At 39.5% G+C, this 22,418-nt stretch overlaps 1 protein-coding gene across 1 annotated transcript in view; it reads left to right on the top strand.

Moving 5' to 3' along the window:
• The window catches only part of C29H8orf34 (chromosome 29 C8orf34 homolog), a 284,320-nt gene that overhangs the window by 131,716 nt on the left and 130,186 nt on the right, over positions 1-22,418 (top strand). Inside the window, 1 exon segment of the mRNA XM_072951848.1 lies at positions 9,006-9,141. Within this exon segment, the coding sequence (XP_072807949.1) occupies positions 9,006-9,141 (136 nt within the window).

Genomic DNA, 22,418 nt, shown 5'->3' with positions numbered 1-22,418 from the left:
CCATCCCTCTGCAAAGTCCTTTAGCACCTGGTCTGGCTTGTCTGCTTTTACTCAACTGTTACCTAATTACTCAACTTTCTAATAATTCGTTTATCATTCAGGTTTCAGTTAGAAAACTGAAACTAATCTACATAATTAAAATGGACTAGTGTCAAGTGCTAACACACAATAGCTGGCAGTTTTGTCAGTTTGTTTTTAACTTCAGTTAATTGATTTTTCATCTACTTTCCACAAACAATAAAACATGTATTTTTGTTTTGGTCTTGGATAGAGCTGATCACATTACATTATTGTTATCTAAGCTTCTTAACTAGACATAAACGTCACTATAAAGTTTGATTTCAAAGTATCAAAATAGAACAAGTATATTTTTAAAAATCCTCATCAGATTATTTTTACATAATCTTTCTCTACTGCTGTTACCTTAAGAACCATAAGATTCCTTGACAAAATACTATTCCTGGTTGATTCAAAGAAATTGCTAGTTGGCTAGAGTCTCTCCTTAATATACTGACTTTGTATCTACTTACAATTAAAGATGATATATCTACCTTATCTACAGCACGGGGCTGGATGTTTTGGGGGAATATCTTGGAGAATAGTTTACTTAGGAGAGACACACAAAAAGAGAGAAGGAAGGACTGAAGGGAAGAAAGGAGAGAGGGAAGAAAGGAGGGAGGGAGAAAGACTCATGCAATTGATGTTAAGGTTCTAAGTTTTCTGTATTTAAAATACATTTCTGACATTTGCTCCCTTGACTTCCCCAGTTTTGAGAATTCCCTGGACAGGATCTTACTCAAATTTGTTAATTTGTTTTTCTCCCTCTCTTTCAATTTATGTAAATTTTCCAAAATGTTCTAAGTTTAGGCATTTGTTTTTCTCTTGGTTAATTCTAGATACCTGCTCCCTTTAATAAAGTTATTAAGGAAATGAAGCTATGGAGACCTCGATTTGTACTTTATTTTTGTTTTTTATAAACTAAATATAGATTATTGATATCCATTCATGACAAAACAGGATGCAAGATTCTTTTCTAAAATTATTTTGAACTATTATATATGTTTGAGGTGTATAGCATAATAGTTTAGCATCTGTGTGCACTACAGAGTGATCACCACAAGTCTAGGCACCATCTGTCACCATACAGTTGACCCTCTTCACTCATTTGGCCTAGCCTCAACCATCTTACCCTCTGTTACCACTAATCTGTTCTCTGTATCTATGAGTTTGTTTTTGTTTCATTTGTTCATTTTTTAGATTTCACATGTAAGTGAAATCATGTGGTATTTCTTTTTCTCTCTCTGGCTTGTTTCACTTAGCATAATACTAACAGGGCCCATCCATGTCTTTATAAATGACATGATTTCATTATTTTGTGGCTGAGTGGAAACCCATTGTGTATATATACCGAATCTTCTTTATCTGTTCATCCATTGGTGGACATTTAGGTTGTTTCCATATCTTGGCTATTGTAAATAATGCTACATTGAACATAAGGTGTATATATCTTTTTGAATTAATGTTTTCTTATTCTCTGGATAAATACCGAGAAGTGGAAGAGCTGAGTCATATAGTAGCTCTGTTCTTAATTTTTTGAGAAATATTCATGCTGTTTTCCACATTGACTGCACCAGTTTACAGTCCCACAAACAATGTACAAAAGATTCTCTTTTCTCTCATCTTTTCCAAATTATCTTTTCAACAGTAGCCATTCTAACAGGTGTGAGGTGAAATCTCATGGTTTTGATTTATGTTTCCCTGATAACTAGTGATGTTGAACATCTTTTCATGTGTCTGTTGGCCAATTATATGTCTTCTTTGGAAAAATGGCTATTCAGATTCTCTGAGCATTTTTTACTGGGTTATTTGTTTGGGGGTTTTTTGGTTATTGAATTGTATGAGTTCTTTATATAGTTTGGATCTTAATCGTTTACTGGGTATATGATTTGCAAATATCTTCCATTCAGTAGGTTGCCTTTTTGTTGTGATGGTGGTTTTTTCACTGTGCAGAAGCTTTTCAGTCTAATGTAGTCCTATTTGTTTTTGCTTTTGCTTCCCTTGCCTTTGGAGTCAGATCCACAAAAACATTGCTGCACCCTGTATAAGTAAGGTTAGCACCTGTGTTTTCTCATAGGACTTTTGTGCTTCCTTGTTTCACGTTCAAGTCTTTGATCATTTAGAGTTAATTTTTGTGTGTGATGTAATACAATGGCCCAGTTACACTTTTTGCTTGTGGGTGTCCGGTTTTCCCAGCACCGTTTATTGTGCTTCCTCCTGATTGTGGGTCCCTGCAGCTGGGTGTGGTGTTTTCCTTGGTGAGAGTGTGTCTCTGCCTCTCCTGCCCATCTCAGTGCTGTCCTTTTACCCTTTGTTGTGGAGATGCTCATCATCCAGTTTTCAGATTCCGTTCAGAGGGAATCACTCCATATGTAGTTGTAGGTTTGTTGTTTCCATGGAAGGAGGTGGATTCAGGGTCTTCCTGTGCCGCCATCTTGAATTGTCACCACCAGATACTTTACAGTTGTGTCACCCTTTAGAGCTTTGCAAGTACTCGGCAGTTACTAGTGACCTTGCTTGACAGAATGAACGCTGGTGAAGAAGAATGAATAGCTTTTAGAGCAAGGCCTCTCCTAAGTTGCTGAGGTAGCTGCAGGTGTAGCACCTGAAGTCCCCAGTGCACCTGCCAGTGAATTCCAGCAGGCTTCTTAGTTTAGGATTTTTTTTTTCTCCTATGTTGTGATAATTACTCTAAACTGAAAAAAAAGGGGGGTGGGGATGATACACAGATGAGGAGGAGTGACTAGGCAGTCTTCAAAAAGCCTTATGAAATACACTCCTTCAATCTGCAAGCAAAAGGTGAATTCTGGCATGGAATTTATAACTGTTCATCAGAACACAGTCACAAAGTTCATGCTCTGTTACTTTCTCTACATATGTCAAGCAATCTACAAATACTTAGATAATTATCATGAAGGTCCTTACTAGTAGAGGAGTGATATAGAGGCAACTAGATCATGGAGGGTTTTGGTCTCTGAACATGTCCTTAAAAGTAAAAGGTGGCTGTCATGTCTGGGCTCCCTAACCCAGAATAAACCACATCATGTCTTCATGTCAATATGAAGTATAACTCAGTACTCACCTCATTAATAAGTCAGTGTGGTGTGCTTTGAAGCTCCAAAAATAAAATTGAGGAAGCAACTTTCAGGTCTAATTTATAACAATATGGCTGCCCAAAGATTGCTGCTTCATTTAAACAAATAATTTTCTTTTAAACATTCAATTTCCTTTTTTAAACAGTATCTGATATACCCTCAATCCATCATAGAATTGTAATGACAATGTTTGAGAGAAGCTTAGATTTGGATTAAGCTGGAGAGATATTTAGTACAATGCTTCTGCAGAATTCTAAATCATCTGCCGTGATTATTCAGCCTCTGCTGAATATTATTATTAAACACTTCCAGGGATGGGATGCTCACATCTCCCACACAGCGCTGTGCAATATACCTTTGAAAATCTATAAATGTTGGAAGGTTGTTATGTTGACTCAGAAATGTTTTTTCCTCTCCTTAGACCCATTCCTTCCCTGGAGCTTCTGGGGAACTCTGATATCTCTTCTGTATGACAGACCTTTAGATAACTGAAGGTTGCCATTTGTGGAAATAAAGGAAGGCCATCAAAATGGGAATAAGCAAAGGCTATTTATTCAGAGCTTTTTATAGCAGAGGAGTCAGCCACCATCCACTTGCATTTGACAGAGACCCAAAGGTAGGGAAGTGGAAATCTTTATAATGTGAGGAAAAAAAAAAAAAAGGAAGGCTTTTGAGGTATGTTCTCCTTGGAAGTTGTTGGCACGAGGAAACTGGAGGCAGGCTTACCGGAAGCAGATTTCCTTCTGTGTGTAGCTTGGGGAGCAGATTTGGCTATCTCTGCTCGGTTCTGAGTTGGGCAAGAGGAGGGAATCTGGCCTCTGTTAACCAAGTCCTGAATGTTTTGGGCCAGCTGCTACGGAGGTCGTGATTTGGCTTCACTGTTTCTATCAGACGTTGTGGGTCAGTCAGTGTTCTAATGTCATGTATGATCTTTCCATTGTCTTTTTGTATATTCAGTCTCTCAGTCCCCTCTTTTAGTCATTCTCTCCCTTGCTGGAAGTTGGCCAAAACACAAGACTAGAGATCCACATCTTTGCTGTTCGATGACTGTTCATAGTCTCCATAGTTAGTTGTATCACAGGAGCTTCTTAATCTTTTTGATGTTGTATTATCACAGTGATCATCTGACGAGAGAGCGGCTGTCTAAGAGCGTCTAAGACTCTGGGTAGAGTTCAGTGGACTGGCATCATGACCACTGTGACAAAAACAAGCGCAATTAAAAGTCCATGTAAGATGCTTCAAAACCAAGAACCTGAATTATCCAACCAAGGCCAAGAGAACAATCCCACAGCTCATAAAGATTCACCTTAGAGAGCCAAGTAGCTTTGTCCTTAAAGTGATAAATAGCCTTTTCTACCTTACCTTTTCATTGAGCCAAGTATGGCAAAAAATATTAGCAATTGCAGATACTATCAAGACTAGTGAACAAGAAGTCTAGATTGTCCACCACCACTCTTGCCAAGGAATTGAGACTGATCTATGTTCCGTCTTAGGTAGAAATGATATTATTTATAACTTCTGCCAGAATTAAAATGATACGTGTCTTCTGGCCTTTTGTTTGTATGGTTCCTATGATTGGAAACACTACTTTGATTGTTTGCATATACAATAAATCAGTAACTCCCCCAGGTAAAGTGCATGAATAATCAAAGGTAACCTTGTTTTGGAGTTAGCATCTGAATTGTACTATCCTGCTTTGATGATCTGTAGAATTAAGGTGTCTGGCACAGAGAAGTTTTGGGATACTATTTCTAAAATGCATGAAGTATTAGAATGAGACAAGCAAAACTAGCCATCCTGGTTGCAGAGGAAGTAGTATCTGGTAGGAATATATAGATATCCTAAAAAGAAATTGTTTGTGGCATGAAGTTGAAACCAAGGCCTCACATTAGGTGGTTTACACATTAGTATCTATATTTGTCTCTTCCAGATAGTGAGTAATTTGTCCATCCATCATCTTAAGAAATTCTAAATTCAAATTTAGAATTACTTAGAGTCTAATTGATAGATTGTGTTTTTTTTTTTTTCTTTTTCTATGAGAGAGCAACACTGGCAAAGTCACAGGCTGATTTGTTTAAGGCCATTTGTCCATGTAGATACAAAAAAAAATGCCATTGGCTGTAATTCCCTTCTATCTTGTTTCGGGAATTATCCCTAGGTTTTTATCATGGGCGGCGTCTGGTGAGGAATGGCTTATCCAGTAATCAATAAGCTTGAAGGTTACTGTTTAGGAAGTGTGAGATTGGCGTTAGAATGATTGTGCTCTGACCTAACAATTTTAGTAAGAAGGGAATAAAAGAAGGGCCATTATGAGTAGGTGATATCCAGGGGTCTACAGAAATTAGAAGAATGATTGTAAGTTAGCAGATAAGAAACAAAATGATAATTAGGCTGGGATTTTGATCCAATATTTTGTGCAGTTGTCCACTATCCAAGATCATTAGATTCTTCTGAGGATCTTGGGTCACCTGTCTACTGTGAAGATCAGCTACTTCTAGAGAATCTTCATTCTGAGGTCCCCTATTAGAGCAGGCTTCCAGTTTTGTTGATTCTGGATTGTTTCTTTAGTTGGGAAACGTGAACCCAAGGATTTACTCCAGGGAGCTTTACTTCTGTATTTGTTGTCTGCAGTATCTGATGGAATCCCTTCCAGTGAGGTTCAAGAGCAATGTTTTTCTGATTTATCTCCCAGTAGGTAAAATCTTATAATTGAATATCATGAAGAAGTTGTTTAAGATGTCTGAACGCAACCTTAACCTGTTAGTGATAGAATTGGATGTGAATCTCTTGCAATATTTTCCGATGTCTGTGTGCATCAGGGCAGAGTGTAATATCATAGGTAAAATCCTGAAGCACTTGGTCCTTCCAGTTAGCAGTTTACAGGGAAATAAACAATGTGTTCTCGAGGGAGTGGACCATACATGGGTGGGAGTACCTTTGACCGAGAGCTCAAATTGTTTCTGAAAGTTTTTTTAATTTCATTTCATTTCAAGGTGTCGTTGATTCTTTTCACTCTTCAGAAGTTTCTAGGTGATAAAAGCAGTGTGATTTCTGAGTAAAGGATAATACCTTACAGAGTATTTTAAATAATGTTTTTTTGTGACGTGTGTACCTTGGTCACTTGATATAAGTTTATATTCCCAAGATTGGAAACACAAAATTTACCAGATTTTCACAACTGTGAAGACTGTAGCTTTTTGGCAAAGATGTTTAAGCTCGTCTTGAAATTATATAGACATTCAGTAACTAAAATACATTTATATTTCATGAAAAGTGGAAGCTGTATAAAATACATTAAGGTGTTCAAAGGGCCTTTGAAGCTTTGTTTCCTGGCCATTTCCCACATTTACAGCTTTTCTAGAATTAGGCTGTTGACAAGTCCACATGACTTAAAAATGACCTCAGCTGTCTTGTTAATAAAGTTTTCCCAGCCATGATGATTTAAGATAGTAAGCAATTTATCTGTACTGGGATGAGTAGTTTCCTGGAGAAGTTTAGCTAATATCCTTTTGAAACCATCTAGTGCCACCAAGCAGCTGTCTTGGGAGCATCAGAGATGATCCGACTGAAGCTAGAACCATTTTTTCTCCATTTTGCTTTTCAGAATGGGGGGCTAAATATTGATACTTTATAATGGTTTCTTTGAATACCTTTAAGGATTCATCCTTTAAGAGTTTTGATAGGATCAAAACCTTCACTGAGGCTGCTTGTTTGGCAAAATGATCACTGGAGTATTTCTTTTAACTTCCATATTATCTCTTTTCCTCATGAGCCTCTGTATAAAGTAGGAGGTCATCTAAAAGTGTGTTAAATGTCTTGTCTGCTTTTGATGAGGGTTCCAGCAGAGTTGACCCTTTGTTTCCAAAACATCCCAAAGTAATTTATTTTTATTTTTATTTATTTTATAGCATGTCTGTGGTCTTTGGCTAGTTGACAAGCTCAAGGAAGTACAGTGGTTTTGCCACATCGGCTGATTTTTCCCTCATATAGAGCACTGTATTCTAAAAGCAAGCTTAAATTGCTGTTAGCATATTCTACTCCAGTTCAAGTTTTGAGGTATGGTTTATCAACAAATAATATTAGGTCACAGTTTTAAGTGGAAATCCTTAAAAACACTGAATGAGGTATAGCAAGTTCTGTAACTGAGCTCAGAAAATTGTAAGGTTCCTTTACCCAGGTGGGGGCAGGAGAGGGGCCTACCAGGGTGTTCAGTGGTGAATGGTAGTGTGAGGGAGCGCCTGGTGGAATCTGACGGGCGCGGAATTAACTAGCTGAGAGGTAGTGCGTGTTCTCAGGCAGTAGGAATGTCTGTGCTGCATGAGAAACCAGGAGAATGAGAGGGAGGCTTGTAACTAGTGCAGCAGAAGCACTGAGCTTTTGAAGTGGTGGCTGTTGCCCGACAAGGAGGGGAATCTGCCTTTACAGCCAGGTCAAGGGCATGAGTTTTATGACTGCCATGAAGTTAAGTTAAAACTCCAACGGCGTGCCCAGATTGCTCACGTGTAAGTAGACAAAAGGATTTTTGTTGAGGATGCATATGGAAGGAGTCTGTTGACAAGTCTTCAGATAACAGAAGGCCTGTTTATAACAGACTAGCCACAATCCCAGGAACTGGTGACACTTGTTTGCACTATTCAGTTGTTAAAAACACAATTCAACTGAGTAAATGATTCATGAATCGGGCAGCATCCAATCTAGCAGACAGAAAGGAGCACCGAGTTGCTGTACAAAATGCAAGACGTTTACAGACAGAAGGGAGTGGATCAGGAAGTTACACCAGCAAAAAGCAGATTGGTTGTGGTAAGGTCACTTTCCTTTAGGGGATGGCAGACTAACTCACTAGCGCCGATCAGGTGATTCCTGACTGACTGGTATAAGATTCCATTTCTGGGAGAACGTAAGCCGTAATTAGGTCTCAGTTTGGTGACAAGGGGCTTAGCATAAGCAACCTCGTTATGGGCCTGTGGTCTTGTTTTTAACACAGTTGAACCTAGAAATCCTCTCCATCGTTTGTGAGAGGTCTAGGATGTTTGGATCGTCTGCAGCCTTATCAGGAGAGAGTGATCTCCCTTGTATAGGTTACAACCTCAATCATAGATTATGTTTTGGCAGAATTATCATTTATCTTTTGAAAAGTTATGTCCCTCTCTTGCTAAGGCTGAGAGCAAGTAAACAGAATCCTTTTTACAAGATTCCTTATTCTCTGAATAAAGCAGGAGCTCATGTACATATTGTATGAGGACTCAGTCACAAGAGAGGCTTAGACCTTTTCAGTGTTGATGAGGACCTGGGGAAGATAGGAGGGGGCTTCACCTGGGCCATGACCATCCAGGTATGCTGTTGTCCTCCCCAGGTGAAGACAAAAGGGAAAGGTTTAGAGTGAAAAAGAAGAGAAGGCTTCAGGGATATTCTAATTGGAGGCTGTTGGATGGGAGAGATGAAGGCGGGCTAATTAGAAGTGAATGATTTTGTGTGATTGATTTGGGAGCATATTTGTCTTCCTATGATCTGTTCTAATTGGAAGCCAGCAGTCATTGACCGAGTCTTGACCATTTTGAGCCAATTGCTGCAGAGATTGTGGTCTGGGGATGGTTACAACAGAAGTACATGGTCTGCCCACTGTACCTACAGATTCAACCTCTTACCATTTTGCTCCTGTAAATCTTCTCATATAACTTTCTCCAACTCCATCTAGAAATGACTTGAAAAATAATTGATGCATGAGGTAAGATTTTTGCAAAGTGAAAATACAACATTTTGCTTAGCAAACACCTGGCAGATGCCTGAAAACATGGACTTTTCTCCTTAATTCTGAGTTAACTTTTTTCTCCGCAATTGTTTGTGTTGTTACAGAGGATCTTGATGATTTAAGAATGGAGGGAGTAACTACCCTGGTACCTTCTGGGAGCAAATGTAACCAAGGTCGAGCTACTCACTCTTCTGAACCTCAGGCCAAAGTCACGCTGAACATCTGTTCAAGGTGTGCCAGGTAAAACAAATGATAGGTATACGACATAAAGTATGGCCTTGAGTTTTTACATCTAAGATTTTGATGCAAAGTGTGTGTACTCCTCTGTGTTAAGGAAGCCTTTTCCTTCCGGTTATCTTTTGTGCTCACACTGGCAAGGGAGTTAGTCCTGCAGTTTATCCATGTGCCCAGTGCCACCTAGACCAGCAATGAAGCAAAGAAGTTAGACTGCCTTTACTTCACAGTATGAGAAGTCTCTGCCTCTGAATTTCATTTGCCATCTGCCCTTCTGTTCCCTTTCAAAGGAAGGTTCAAGGGGCTCTAAAAGTCCGTAGCACATGCATGAAGGACAGTTTGCCCAGGTACAGTTTAAGATCTGATATTATTGTCCTCTTAACGTGCTCCTCATCCTGTTCACCTCCCGGAAAGAATTTAATCAGCTTGAAGCTTTTCGGTTTTGGCAGCTGGAAGCAATCTTTGCATGTACTGTCTGTGGCCAAAGAAGTAGCTTAAGTTACTGCCAAGTCAGCTCCCGGTGCTGGTCTAGCAGAAACTCACCAAGTAGCTAGAATTCATTCTTTTGTAGGAATGAAATTTCATTTGCAAAGAGGCTTTTAAGCCTGTTTAAATGATAAAACAAGCCTTCTAACCCTTATGTAAATGGTGCAGATTAGCAAGAACAATGCACTAGCTGGCCAGTTTTATCTCCTTTTCTTTATGTCTGGCTGTTCTATTGTACTGTTTGAGAGGGGATTAGCGGCTTGGAAATAGGGAAGGGGGTAAGTGTGGGAAAATCAAATCAGATTTTTGAAGCTTTTCCTTGTCTTTACCCCTTTGTAATTTTTACTTTAATTGTCATAGGCTTAGAAAAGTAAAAAGGATACCTCTCAGAAAATTAGGGGATATTATTTGAGACCATTAAGAGGAATGCCACAGCACAGAGAAAACACCAATAGAAACATTACTTCAGACAAATGAAAGTTGGGTGAATTGATTTTTTGATGAGGGCTGTGAAGAAAACTGCTAATATTTATGTGATGACAGGCATCCTGGGTGTACAAGGCCATCTGTGGAGCGGTGGTTTGGCAGTTTAAAAAAACTTTCTAGTAAATTTGTCGTTTACAATTTGACTGGAGAGTGGCTGGTGCTTGGTCCTTTGTATTACTCGTAGAAGGTTGGGATATGAGGTGTTTTTGTTTCTTTCAAAAGGAAATCCAAATGAAACAATATGCTTTACTGAACTACTGAGGATTTCAACTGGGAAAGGACCAAGCCCGTTCATAGCCCTAATCTATTTATCATTCAGCTTCCCAATGATAAGTTAGATTATACATTACAAGCCACGTGCATTTAAGGTGAACACTTAACTGAAGTTTTTGTATATTCAGTTGAATAATGATCAGTTACATTTATTGCCTTCTTGCTGTGCTACTGAAGTAACGCAGCCAGTAAGTGGCAAAACGCAGTTTCAGACCCAGGCAGTGCAGCCTGACAGTCTGCCCGATCAGTCATTTTGTTTTATTGCTGAGCATCAAGCTACTGTCTGAAGGTGAAGCTGGAAGCTTAAATAGAAGTGATGATAGATGGATAGAAAAAGCTAAAAAGAGATATAAGTATTGGAGTTCATGATTGTTTTGATGGAGAATAAGGCAATATTGTATTTTCAAAAGTAAGATTAATTGAGGGAAATCAATGGGAGAAGCGTGGTAGAAGGCACGAGGCTGTGGGTGTCAGATTAGCTGCTGGAGCCGGAGGGCAGAGTGGAAGAACTACTGCCAGTTGTCGAAAACGACGAGAAACCTGAGACTTTACCCTATTGGCAGCCTGACACCTTGCGGTCCGCCGCTGTTTTATAGATTCTGACAAAAGACATGAAACTCCTGGGTCGAAGACCAAGGACTTCAGACTCTCGACAATCACAGTTGTCAGTATTAGCGTTTTCACTGGTCCTCCCAGCCACAATCTCAGGGGATGACAGACACAGGGCAGCAGGTTGAGGTACACGAGGGAACCCTGAGTTTAGGAAACCTGAATATTTTACAATGGGGTGTTAGCATTGCTCTAGACAGGACCCCGTATCTACCTTCCAAGGCTGTCTGCTATACAGACGTCTCTGAGCAGATTGTCGGAAAGAAAGGCTGTTGGCGTCTCTGCTCACAAGACACGTAGAAACACGAGAGACGTGGAGAACGGTCTCCCGGCAGTCCTTAGGGTGGACTGCTTCTGTAATGCATCGATGGATGTAGTTATCAGTTCTCCATAGTTAGCTGTCAAGCGTCAATTTGTCTTGCTGTTTCATCCCTTCCAGTTGTAAGTGAGGCTCTTAAGACTGTGAGAATTCGACTTTTTAAGCCAGGACTGAGCAGTCATCTGAGGCAGAAGTCACAAACCGGAGGACTGTGGATAGAGCCCTCTTTTGTGTCCACATACTATTTAAAAATACCACCTGGATTAGTAATTAATTTTACACAAAAATGGGGATCTTCTCTTAAAAACTCATACCCGTGATAGTGGCGGGCCCGCATTCCCCAAGAGCTGCACAGCAGAATTGCCCTGTCCAGTCCCTTCAGCCCAGATGCTCCAGTTCCCCTCGGGCTGTCGTTCCAGTTTCACGCATTCACACCACCTGTCTGAAGCCTGCAGGCCCTTGTTTGTGACCTCCGATTTGTAGAAACACTGGACTCCAAAGATAAGCAGGGCATCAGGGCTGGAGGAATCCAGGCTGAGGAACCCGGCCAGGCCACCGGGAGAATCTGGTGCCCAGAAGGGGCAGCTCCTGCTCTCTCCGGGTGCCGGGTTGTGGGGAGGCAGGCTGCAGTCTCAGAGTGACCAGAACTCAGAGTGAGTGCGTTGGTGAGAAACCTAGCGCTGCAGTCTGGACCAGCAGGGGGAAAATGAGCGCTGTATCTGGAGGACTGGAGCGCATTCCCACTGCTCTCTTTGGGGGACTGGCACCCGGCCTGGAAGGTAACGGAAGGAATACAGGCTTCAGAGAGGAAGCTCAGGCACAGGATTTGGGGCCTGGGATCAGGTTTTAACTCCAGCTCTCTCTGGACTGGGACAGTGTGACACTAATGGATATGAAAGTTCAGGATATTTAATGTTAAGTTATATCACATACTTACCAACATCTTTCAAGAATTTACAGTAAAAGTAGATTAGAAAGACAACCTCCTTTGAAGCCTGACAAATAGATGTTGTTTTTAAATTACTCTTTAAATTACCTAGTGTGTCATCTTGGAAAAATTGTGCAAATATTCAGAAAATCTGAGCCCTCATCTGTGAAATGGAGTTCACGTGATCCTGGAGATACCCTAGCAGGGCAGGGAAGGCTGGGAGGCTGGGCAGGGAAAGGTGTTCCCAGTGCGAGGCTCCCTAGAAACGGGGTTTCTCTTCTCTTTCTCCCACTCACTGGGATAATGACCATGTAATGACTTAGGCAGTTTAAAATTGAGATTTTTTTCCCGTCTTTTAGAAAGGACCACATTAAAGTACTCAGATATTGAAGAAAAAAAGAACCTCATTTTTCTGACTCTCAGAAATTTTCTTCTGCTTTAGGCTTCTGACTGGGGACAAAACTATGGTCCATCATCTAGGATTTCTGTGTTCAATAAAACATCATAAGGTGGCAGCATTTTTATTTGTCTGTTTGTTTCTTAGAGTTTTAAGGTCAAGACATAAATTTTTCCCTCAAAATTGGAGGGGCAAAATATGATGAGTAAGCTTAATGGATGTGTTGTAACCTTGAAATAATACTGTAGCCCCCAGATATTATTAGCAACCTCAGTAGAAAGTCCCATGTGGGTAGAGAGTCAAATGATGTTCAGAATTTTTGCAAAGAACCCATCAATGATCCACTTAGTGTAAAGAAGTGGAGCCTTCTCTTTGAATTGTCATTTTCCTCAGTCTCTTTTTCACATACCACACCGCTCATGAGCTGCCAGTGGGGTCATGGTATCTAGAACTGGGTTTGCATATGATATGTCTAGACCATCTCTGGTCTTAGCAAGCCGAGGGTACGCAGTTTCACAGCCCTTCCCGTCCGGAACCTGATGGAAGGCGTGACCTGTAACAAGACTGAGACTAAGACATTCTGCTGAGAATGACTGAGGAATGTAAGATTTACATGACCACCAGAAGGACTTCTACTTTTCAAGAGATCAGAGAAAGAGGAATTCAGCCCACATGAAATTACTCTGTAAAGTTTTATGTGCAAGAAAGTGATGAAAATAGTAAGAATATCAAAAAGTTTATGGATTAGAATAGCTATAAGTAATAAAAAGATTCCATTTCCCCCCACATTTTTTAATATTTCACACATGGTTTAAAAAGTGCAGATGGTAGAAAGCTTGTGTTTGCAAGCTGGAAAATTATTCCAGGGTAATAGTACTCCCATAGCTCTTGGTGACCTAAATCTGATGTGGGCATTGCTACAATGAGTGTGATTTAAACAGAGATGACATCGTTTGGCAGGAGGGAAAATGCATAGTTAATAGATATCTGACCACCAAAATGTACAAAGATTCTAATCCAGAATATCTCAATATTCCCCTCAGATCATAAGGGAAAGAAGCCATTATAAAAAAACAATTTTAAGTTAATGAAGAATTTTCCTGTGTAGGATATTGCAGTGTCCCTGTAATTGCTGGGTTTTGCATTACGAGGTAGATTTTTAAAATATTCATTAAGTGTCTTGATTTGACTTTTAGAAGCTTTCGCGCTTTCAGCCAAAAATCCTTGAATGGTGTGAGCCAAACAAGTTTAATTTGTTGCCTGGGAGTCACACTAAGTCATATCAATTAAAAAGTAAAATGTCAGTAGGTCAGTAATGCAAATTATCAGTAATTATCAGCAAAACTTTCATGGTTTTAAAAATAGTGGTTTGCAAAGTTGTGAGTTTCAAAATAAATTTCTCTATTAAATATCCTGAATTTTCTTCTTAAGAAAACAGTTAAAATACCGATAGCAAGCAGACAATTGCTGATACCAAGGCACCGAATTACTATTTCAGTGGAGTTTGTAAGCCATTTTTCTGGAAAGACCACCCATTAATTCTGTCTACCCACTGCCATTCTGAGGAGTTAAATCTTGTTTTTGTGGACTCCTGCCAGGGCATTCCGGGTGGTAAGATGCTATTTGTTTTTAATGGTGCAAGTGTTTGCATTCATTCATGCTTAACATCAATAGTGCACAAAAAAGGACCCGAAAGCCATTTTAAAAGAAATTGGATTATAGGGAACATACAGTGATACTGGCTCAGAAACTACAGCCTGAGAACGTTAGGAGAAATTTGTTTCCAGATAGCCTGCTGATTTTTAACTGACTTGCTTCATGTCACTACCAAAAATCGTTCATCATTCCTCCTAAACTTCATGACAATAAAATGTTGAGTTTCGCTATAAGTTGATAAAGCAGAAGCAGCTTATCATGGGTGACAGCATGCTGAAGAAAAGGTGAATGTCAGTCCTCGTAAACGTGAGCGAATTTCAGACTATCCATATTAGGGTTTACTAGTTGACTTGAGAAAACCTATGTTATTAACCATACATTATGTGCTGTTTCACTTTCCCATGCATTTTTTCTTTTTTTTCCTGCAACTATTTTTATAAGGAAAGGTGAGCAAAACATAAAGGAAAATGGATAAGGCCAAAAAGGGACTTCTATCACTTGTTTTAGGTTAAAAATTTTCCAGAAAATTGACTTCCTACACCTAGAAAATTAAAAGGTCCCGTTTGAGTGATGAATACAATGCACCACCTACTGCCACGTTGTAAGTGACAGAAATACTTAATTTGAATCAAAACAGAAGACTCATTCTGTGTCAAGTACTGTGATAAACTCTGAAAATGAAAATTAACACCCTTGACCACTAGGAATTTATATTCTGGCTGGAAACAGATATGGAAATAATGAGCGCAACCCAAAATGTCAGATGGTGACAGTGCTATAGGAAAACTAAAGCTCAGTAAGATGGCTGGGTTATGCCAGGTGTGACTGATCGTTGTCTTATCAGGGCTGTTGCTCTCAGGACAGCCCACACTCCTCGAAAGACTGATTTGTGGCTTTCATTGTTCATTCAAGATCTGCACGAAGGAAGAACTGAGAGCAACACATACCAGCCAGAAACTGGGGACTACTTCATCTCAGTTCTAAACACATGAACTTCACAGTTTTTCTTTTATTTGTAAATTCATACAAGATCCTCCCCATCCCCACTTCTTTTAGTAGTTGTTTTGTAATTCACAGGGGAGAGAGGGCCTTGGATGCAGGCGCACACACACACACACACACACACACACACACACACACATACACATTCTCTCAAACATATATCATCTCAAAAGCTATTTTCTATTTATGTGACAAAGAGCTGGGGCTTTGGAGCAATAGAGATCAGGGTTGGAATCTCAGCTCGCCCACTGAACAGCTTTGGGAAATCACTTAACCTCTCTAAGCTTCAGTTTCCCTAACATGGGGGTAACATGGTCCTAAAATTTTCTGCCCCTGGGATTATAGCAGACTGGAGCGGCTAGCTTAGTTTCAAGCATACATACAGTCTACTCTGGGAAAAAAAAGTCTATTTTAAGATTAAAATATACATTTCAAAAGGAGTTAAATATACATTTGAAATCCGGGGAAGTCACATTATGTGGTCAAAAAAACAAAAGGAGTATCAAATTAAAGGTCTATGAAAACATGACTAGAGTTTAGGGAGTAAAATATTGTGGGTAATTTTGGTTGATTTTAAACTAAATTCAAAAGTATTTTGATTATGGAGACTTTTCTCGTAATTTTTTTCATGATTCCTGTCTCTCTGGGTGTACCCGTCTGTATATTTATTTTATCCATCCATCCATCCATCTATCCACCGTGTAAACCCTTTCCAAGATTGTGATGTTAAGAGACACTTGAAGGACAGCAGGAAGAGGAAGGGCAAGATGACCTTGTAGTCATCTTCACTAAGCAGCAGCAACCTTGAAAGACAGCCAGAAAAACGTTTGTGGATCCCACAGTCAGTACTAGGGTACTGGTGTTTCCAGCTCATACCAGAATACCTGAGGTTGTTTTTCCAGCATCTCCATTTAGTTTGTCAGGATTGCTATGGTCTTCAATCAGGGTAACCTCCTTTCCCTTTATAGACTTTCTGGGTCTAACGTAGTATCTTTGATTTGTAGAAGAGTCCTTTTGGGGAGAGCCTACGGCCACCCACAACACTGGCTTTCTCCGGGCGGCATGCGGTCCCGTTCCCCAGTGGGAGTCTGCTTTCTCCCATTCTGAGGGATGTAATTTCACTTTTTTAGTGGTGTATTTTGAAGCACAAGTGTTTTCAGTTTTGATCAAGTCCAACTTATCTACCTTTTTCTAATGTTATGTAGGCATTTGATGTCATACCTAAGACACAATTGCCTAATTTAAGGTCACAAAGATTTACACCTATGTTTTCTTCTAAGTGATTATAATTTTGGCTCTTACAGTAAGATTTGTCATGCATTTTGAGATAATTTTTATATATGGTATGAGGTAGAAATGTAATTTCATTCTTTTGCATGTGGATGCCCAGTTTGTCCTAGTGCCATTTGTTGAAAAGATTATTCCTTCCACGATGAATTATTGTGACACTTCTCAAAACCAAAACTTCATTCGTAAAAACTTCCTTGCTTTTGGATGTAACATTTTCAGGCTTATCTCATACCTATGATCCAGAGCTATGATGCTTGTGGACCAGACCTCAAAAAGTTTTCATGAAAATGCTTCTAAATACTCAATTTCCAGATTATCTGAATTTTCTAGAGGCATTTATAAAATGCAGTGCTATTTGCATTTATCACACATTTTAATTGCAATACATTTCACTGAAAACTCATATTTTATATTTACAAAAAGCTATAGCATTCACAACTGGACATTCACATGCAGAAAGATGAATCTAAGCACAGACCTTACATGTTTCACAAAAGTTAACTTAAAATGGAATTATGGATCTAAATAAGAAATGCAAAACTGTAAAACCCCTAGAGGGTAACCTAGCAGGAAACCTAGGTGACCTGGAGTGCGGTGATGCCTTTTTAGATACAGGACCAAAGACATGAAAAAACATAACTGATAAGCAGAACTTCATTAAAACCCAAGACTTCTGCTCTGAGAAGCACAATGTCAAGAAAATGAGAAGACGAGCCACAGACTGGGAGAAACTAACTTCAAAGACATACTTGGTAAAGGACTGTTACCAAAACACACAAAGAACTGTCAAATCTCAACAATAAAAACTCTAAACACTCAATTTAAAAATGGGCCAAAGACCTGAACAGACACCTCACCAAAGAAGATATACAGATGGCAGGTAAGCATGTGAAAAGATGTTCCACATCATGTGTCATCAGGGAAATGCAAATGCAGATGATACACCATACACACCTGTTAAAATACCCAGAGTCTAGAACTCTGAACACCAAATGCTGATGAGAATGTGGAGCAACAGGGACTCTCAGTCACTGCTGTTGAGAATGCACAATCGTATAGCCACTTTACAGATAATTTGTTGCTTTCTTACAAAACTAAACAGACTTTTACCACGGGATCCAGGACCCATTCTCGTTGGTATTTACCCAAATGAAGCAACGAACATGTCCTTCAGTAGGTGAGTGGATAAATAAACTGTGGGTACATGCAGACAATGCACTGTTATTCACTGTTTAAAAGTAAATGAACTATCAAGCCATGAAAAGACATGGATGAAACTTAAATGCATATTACTAAGTGAAAGAAGCCAATCTGAAAAGGCTAAACGTATGATTACAATTATATGACATTCTGGAAAAGACAAAACTATGGAGACAATAAAAAGATCAGTGGTTGCCAGAGGGAGAGTGGGTCAAAAGAGATGGATAGACAAAGCACAGAGGATGATAAAGCAGTACAAACAGCATTATGATGAATATATGTCCAACCCCATGGAATCTACAGCACCAAGAGTGAACCCTAATGTAAACTATGGACTTTGGGTGATTGTAATACATCGGTGCTGCTTCATCAGTTGTAACAAATGGTACCCTGGTGGGAGATGTTGATAATGGGGGAGGCTACACATTTTTGGGGGGAGGTGGGTCATGGGACATCTCAGCACCTTCCTCTCAGTTTTACTGTGAACCTTAAACTGTTTCTAAAAATTAAGTTTTAATAAAATTTTAAAGCAAATCAAAACAAAATACACCCATTATTTATGAGATGGTTTACTATATCACTATAAATTATGCTAACTTACTGCTTATTTGTTTAAAGATTTGTTTTTGCCTGTAGAAAGGATAATTCTAACAGCAAAAGACGAGAACTCACAAAACTGATCGTGATTGTTATCATAGGAGATAAAAAGCCTTCTTTCAGACCCAGCATATGATTGATTTTGTTTGCAAATGATAAAATAAAAGAACACCTCCCTATTTTTTAAAAGCTTTGTTGGCTTATTTAAGTATATAGGTAAAAACAAACTCAGCAACTTGTTATCCCTTTGGCCCATCAAAATATAACTATTTCTTAATGTTTACCAAATGACTTTGTGCCTTAAAAGTAAAAACTTCATGGAGATATTTGTTACTTTCTCTTTTTAAAATGAGTCGAATCAAGCAAGATCCAAAGCTGCCCAAAATTGATATTTCTTCCCTTATTTCTAAACCTTTAATTTTAGTTTTAGGAAATGACTTGTTGAACAGAAAATTAATGCCAGCGGTTCAATTATTATCTCAGTGATTATGGATTTCTTTTTCTCTTCTGTACTAGCTTTTTGTGCTTAGTTAAGTCCAGCAGCAGCTGCTGCTGCTTACAGCAACTTGGTCACGTTCAGTCAGATTATTTTTGAGTGTCCACTTTGTGCAAGGAACCATGGAACTAACTAAAAAAAAAATAAAACCTTATCTAGGCTGCAGTCTCTTAGGCTAGATGTGAAAGATACACCAATGACTGTGATTCAAAACCTGACCTAATTGTCAATATTCTGTATCAATTTTAAGTCATTTTTATTAATGAAAAATATTGTACACCAACATTTTAGTCAATTATCCTAACAGATGAATAGGTGTTTATATTTAAGCCAATTTTCTGGTCACTAGAGGATTGCTAGATAGCTAAAAAGAAAACTGCCCAGGGTAAACACTTCTGCTTAGGATGAAGGGACCTGAACCCTCTGTCACAACTAACCAGCACACTTTGAAAGAGGCATCATAAAAACATCAAGTCTATTTGACCGCTTTAATTCAGCTAAACAAAATCAGAGGAGAAAATAAAATGCCTCTCTGACACAACACATTTAGCAAAGCAGACATTTCCGGTGGCATTCATCTAGTAATTTAGAAATCATTGAAAGCTCAGAAAGTAAGGAAGATAATAGTGCCAATATTAAAGAGATAATCAAGGAAAATCCTTTTAATTTAAAATCAGCCCTCTTAATTTAAAGCATAAACTTATGTAAAAGACATCAGTTTTTTTTTTCCTACATGTCAATATACAGCTACTTATTTAGTCTTAAAGATGTGTTTTTTGAACCTCCATTAAAAATTGTCTTTGAGTCTAACAACCAGGTCGTCTAACACAGGAGAATTATAAAATTTTCCTCAGCTCAATGGTTCAAAAAATAGGAGGATTTAAGGAGGTTTTTATTGGAAAAGAATAAATGCAGCTATGCATATTTGAAGGGCAATCCCATGGAAGAAAAAATATACTTATTTTTGTTGCTCCACAAAGCAGCGCTGGCACTAAGCTGAAGGACACACAGGCTTTACTTGAACAAGAAAGGACAGTGGGACAGTTGGAGTGGTGGAAAGTGGGAAGGTCTGAGTCCCACAGGTGTGAGCGCGCTGTTGCTCAAACTACCCAAGAAGCTGCTAAATAACCATCTAGTCTGTGTGGAGTAAGAGACTGGGCGAGATGACCCGGTGGGCAGACCTTCCGGGACTGTGAGGAAGGCATTTCTGTTGGTCATAAGCCACCCAGTCAGCGGTGTTTTGTCACAGCAGCCCAAATGGACTAAGACAATATTGTGTCCATCTTTCTGTGCTATGAATAGAGCTCAGAACTGAGCTTGAATCCGTACATCTACCGCTTGCTGAGCCAGTTCTTCCAGTCCAAACAGTCGGGTTCCTCAGTGTATCGGTGGGTTCTTTTAGAGTTCCCAAGGATTCAGGGCTTGTGCTCCCAACTCTGGCCTGGGTTTCTGGTTTCCCAAAGAAGTGAGAAAGATGCTTTCCCTTGTTGAAGACAGATCATAGGAGCTTGATAACCTTCCTTACTCTGTTCACTCAGTGGTCATGCCCCCCAGGTACAGGATTAGAGCTGGCTGCTTTGGCACCATTACGATGATGGAGAGTAGGCTCCTGTCCTTCCTGGTCAAAAGCTCTCCCTTTCTGTCTTATCTCCACAATTTCCTGATGTTAAATAACAAAAATTCAACTGAGTAAATCTGAAAGATCTAATTGGCTTTATTGAACAATTCATGATTTAAACAGCATTCCATCCAGCAAATGGAAAACAGCTTGGAGGAGCTGTACGTAATGGTGGAAGGCTTTTGTAGGTGGGAGGGGGAAGGGAGAAAGAGAAAGCAGATTACCTCATTTTCCTTTAGGGATGGAGAGGAGCTATGTGGCAGATTATCACATCAGTGCCAACTAGAAAATTCCAGACTGACTGGTTAAGATTACACCGTAGAGGAGGCTGAAATAGAAATTAAGTTAGGTATTAAGTTTAGGTTGGGTGTCCTGGACTTCAGCACAAGAGACTTTGGGGCTTGTTGATCCTTTTAAACAGCTCCTCTCTTTTGATCAGAATCTCGGCTTAACTGAGAGATGTGATAAAAACGTAAAGCAGCAGTGCCACTCTCAGCTTTGTCTGTCCTTTGTGTGGTGTCCGTAGGTTATGATGTTTCTGCTTAGTCCCTGTGATATTCACAGGGTACAGCTTCAGGTTCACAATCTCTAAGTCTGTCATTCTGTTGTTCCTATTCTGCTATTATGGAGATCATTGGCTTGGTGGTTAGTGGCTGTGAACATGCATTTAAAGCTTTTGAGAGACTACAGCACACCAGGGAGATTTCTATGATTACAATAAGGTGGATCATTCCCAGTGGCTGGGGTACACTCTGGAGTCATGGTCCCAAGAACCAAACCAATCAGAATCAAATAAGTCAAAGAAAGACCCTGATGAAGGAGTCACCTTTTTAAGCCAAGTTGCTTGCTCAGTGATCTTGTGTAACTGAGCCTCAACTTCTTCAGAAGTGCCAGTCCGGGTAGAGCAGGTGGTGTGGCTACAACAGACACCCCCTTGCTCAGCTAAAGGATAATCACGGACTATCCTATTACCAAGAACGACAGTCTTTGGCCAGAGCTTCTAAGGATCTTTGTTAGGCATCTATTTTCTTAACAGTGGATTCAGCAGGATGATCAGGCAAGTAGGGTCCCGTCAAAAGAAGTGAATCCTGAAACAGAATGCCTCCTAGTAATTACTATTTGAATCTGTGGCTCAGAACTGGAAAGATGACAGCTGTGGAGGCCAGTAAATTTTAAGACTGGAGACCACATAGGAAGTTTTATTCTGATTAACCTTGCCTTGTGTCCCTTTCTTTGCATAAAGCATGAATACAGAGCTTCCCAAGTTTGGGATGTTAACTGCAGACAAGGAAATGGACCAAGGGGTCTCTAACATCATGGACAAATCAGAGGGTTTTTTTTTGATGACAAATCCAGCAGCCTGAAAGTTTACTCCCATTAGCAATGTCCTCGAGGTACAGATGGGGGCATTATCTTTCCAGGTCAATGCCAGAGTAAAGGAAAGAAAAAGGAGAAAGTGTTTCATGTTTAGTTAAAGTATGAAATCTAGATCTGGCATCTTAGGCCAAAGCAGTCTACTCTGATGGCAGCCACTTCTCTTTCTAGTCTGTTTAATTTGGAGGTCCCCAGTGTTTGCAAAGAGCCAGATGTTAAGTGGAGCCTTTTTCATCTGTGAGATGTGTATCCAAGGTTCAGGTCCCTGCAGTTTGGCTGTCATCTGGGTAGTGAACATGACCTGGTATTGTCCCTTCCAAGAAAATTCAAGGGCAGTCTTTGTTCTTAGAGATTGAAATAGTTTGAAGATTTGTAGGCAGATATTTGAGGAAACTAGAAAAATTCAGGATCCAGTCCAGTCTAGATATATAACAAAATCTCAAGGACAACAGGATTAGAATATAATACAGATAAAGGTGCAAACATAATTTTTTTCTACAATTGCCCCCATTTTCATTAAAGATAATCATGGTAAAACTGACTTATTTGCGT

The sequence above is a fragment of the Vicugna pacos genome, chromosome 29 (genome assembly GCF_048564905.1).
Source record: "Vicugna pacos chromosome 29, VicPac4, whole genome shotgun sequence".
Taxonomy (NCBI): Eukaryota; Metazoa; Chordata; class Mammalia; order Artiodactyla; family Camelidae; genus Vicugna; species Vicugna pacos.
This window is presented reverse-complemented; position numbering and strand designations above follow the sequence as displayed.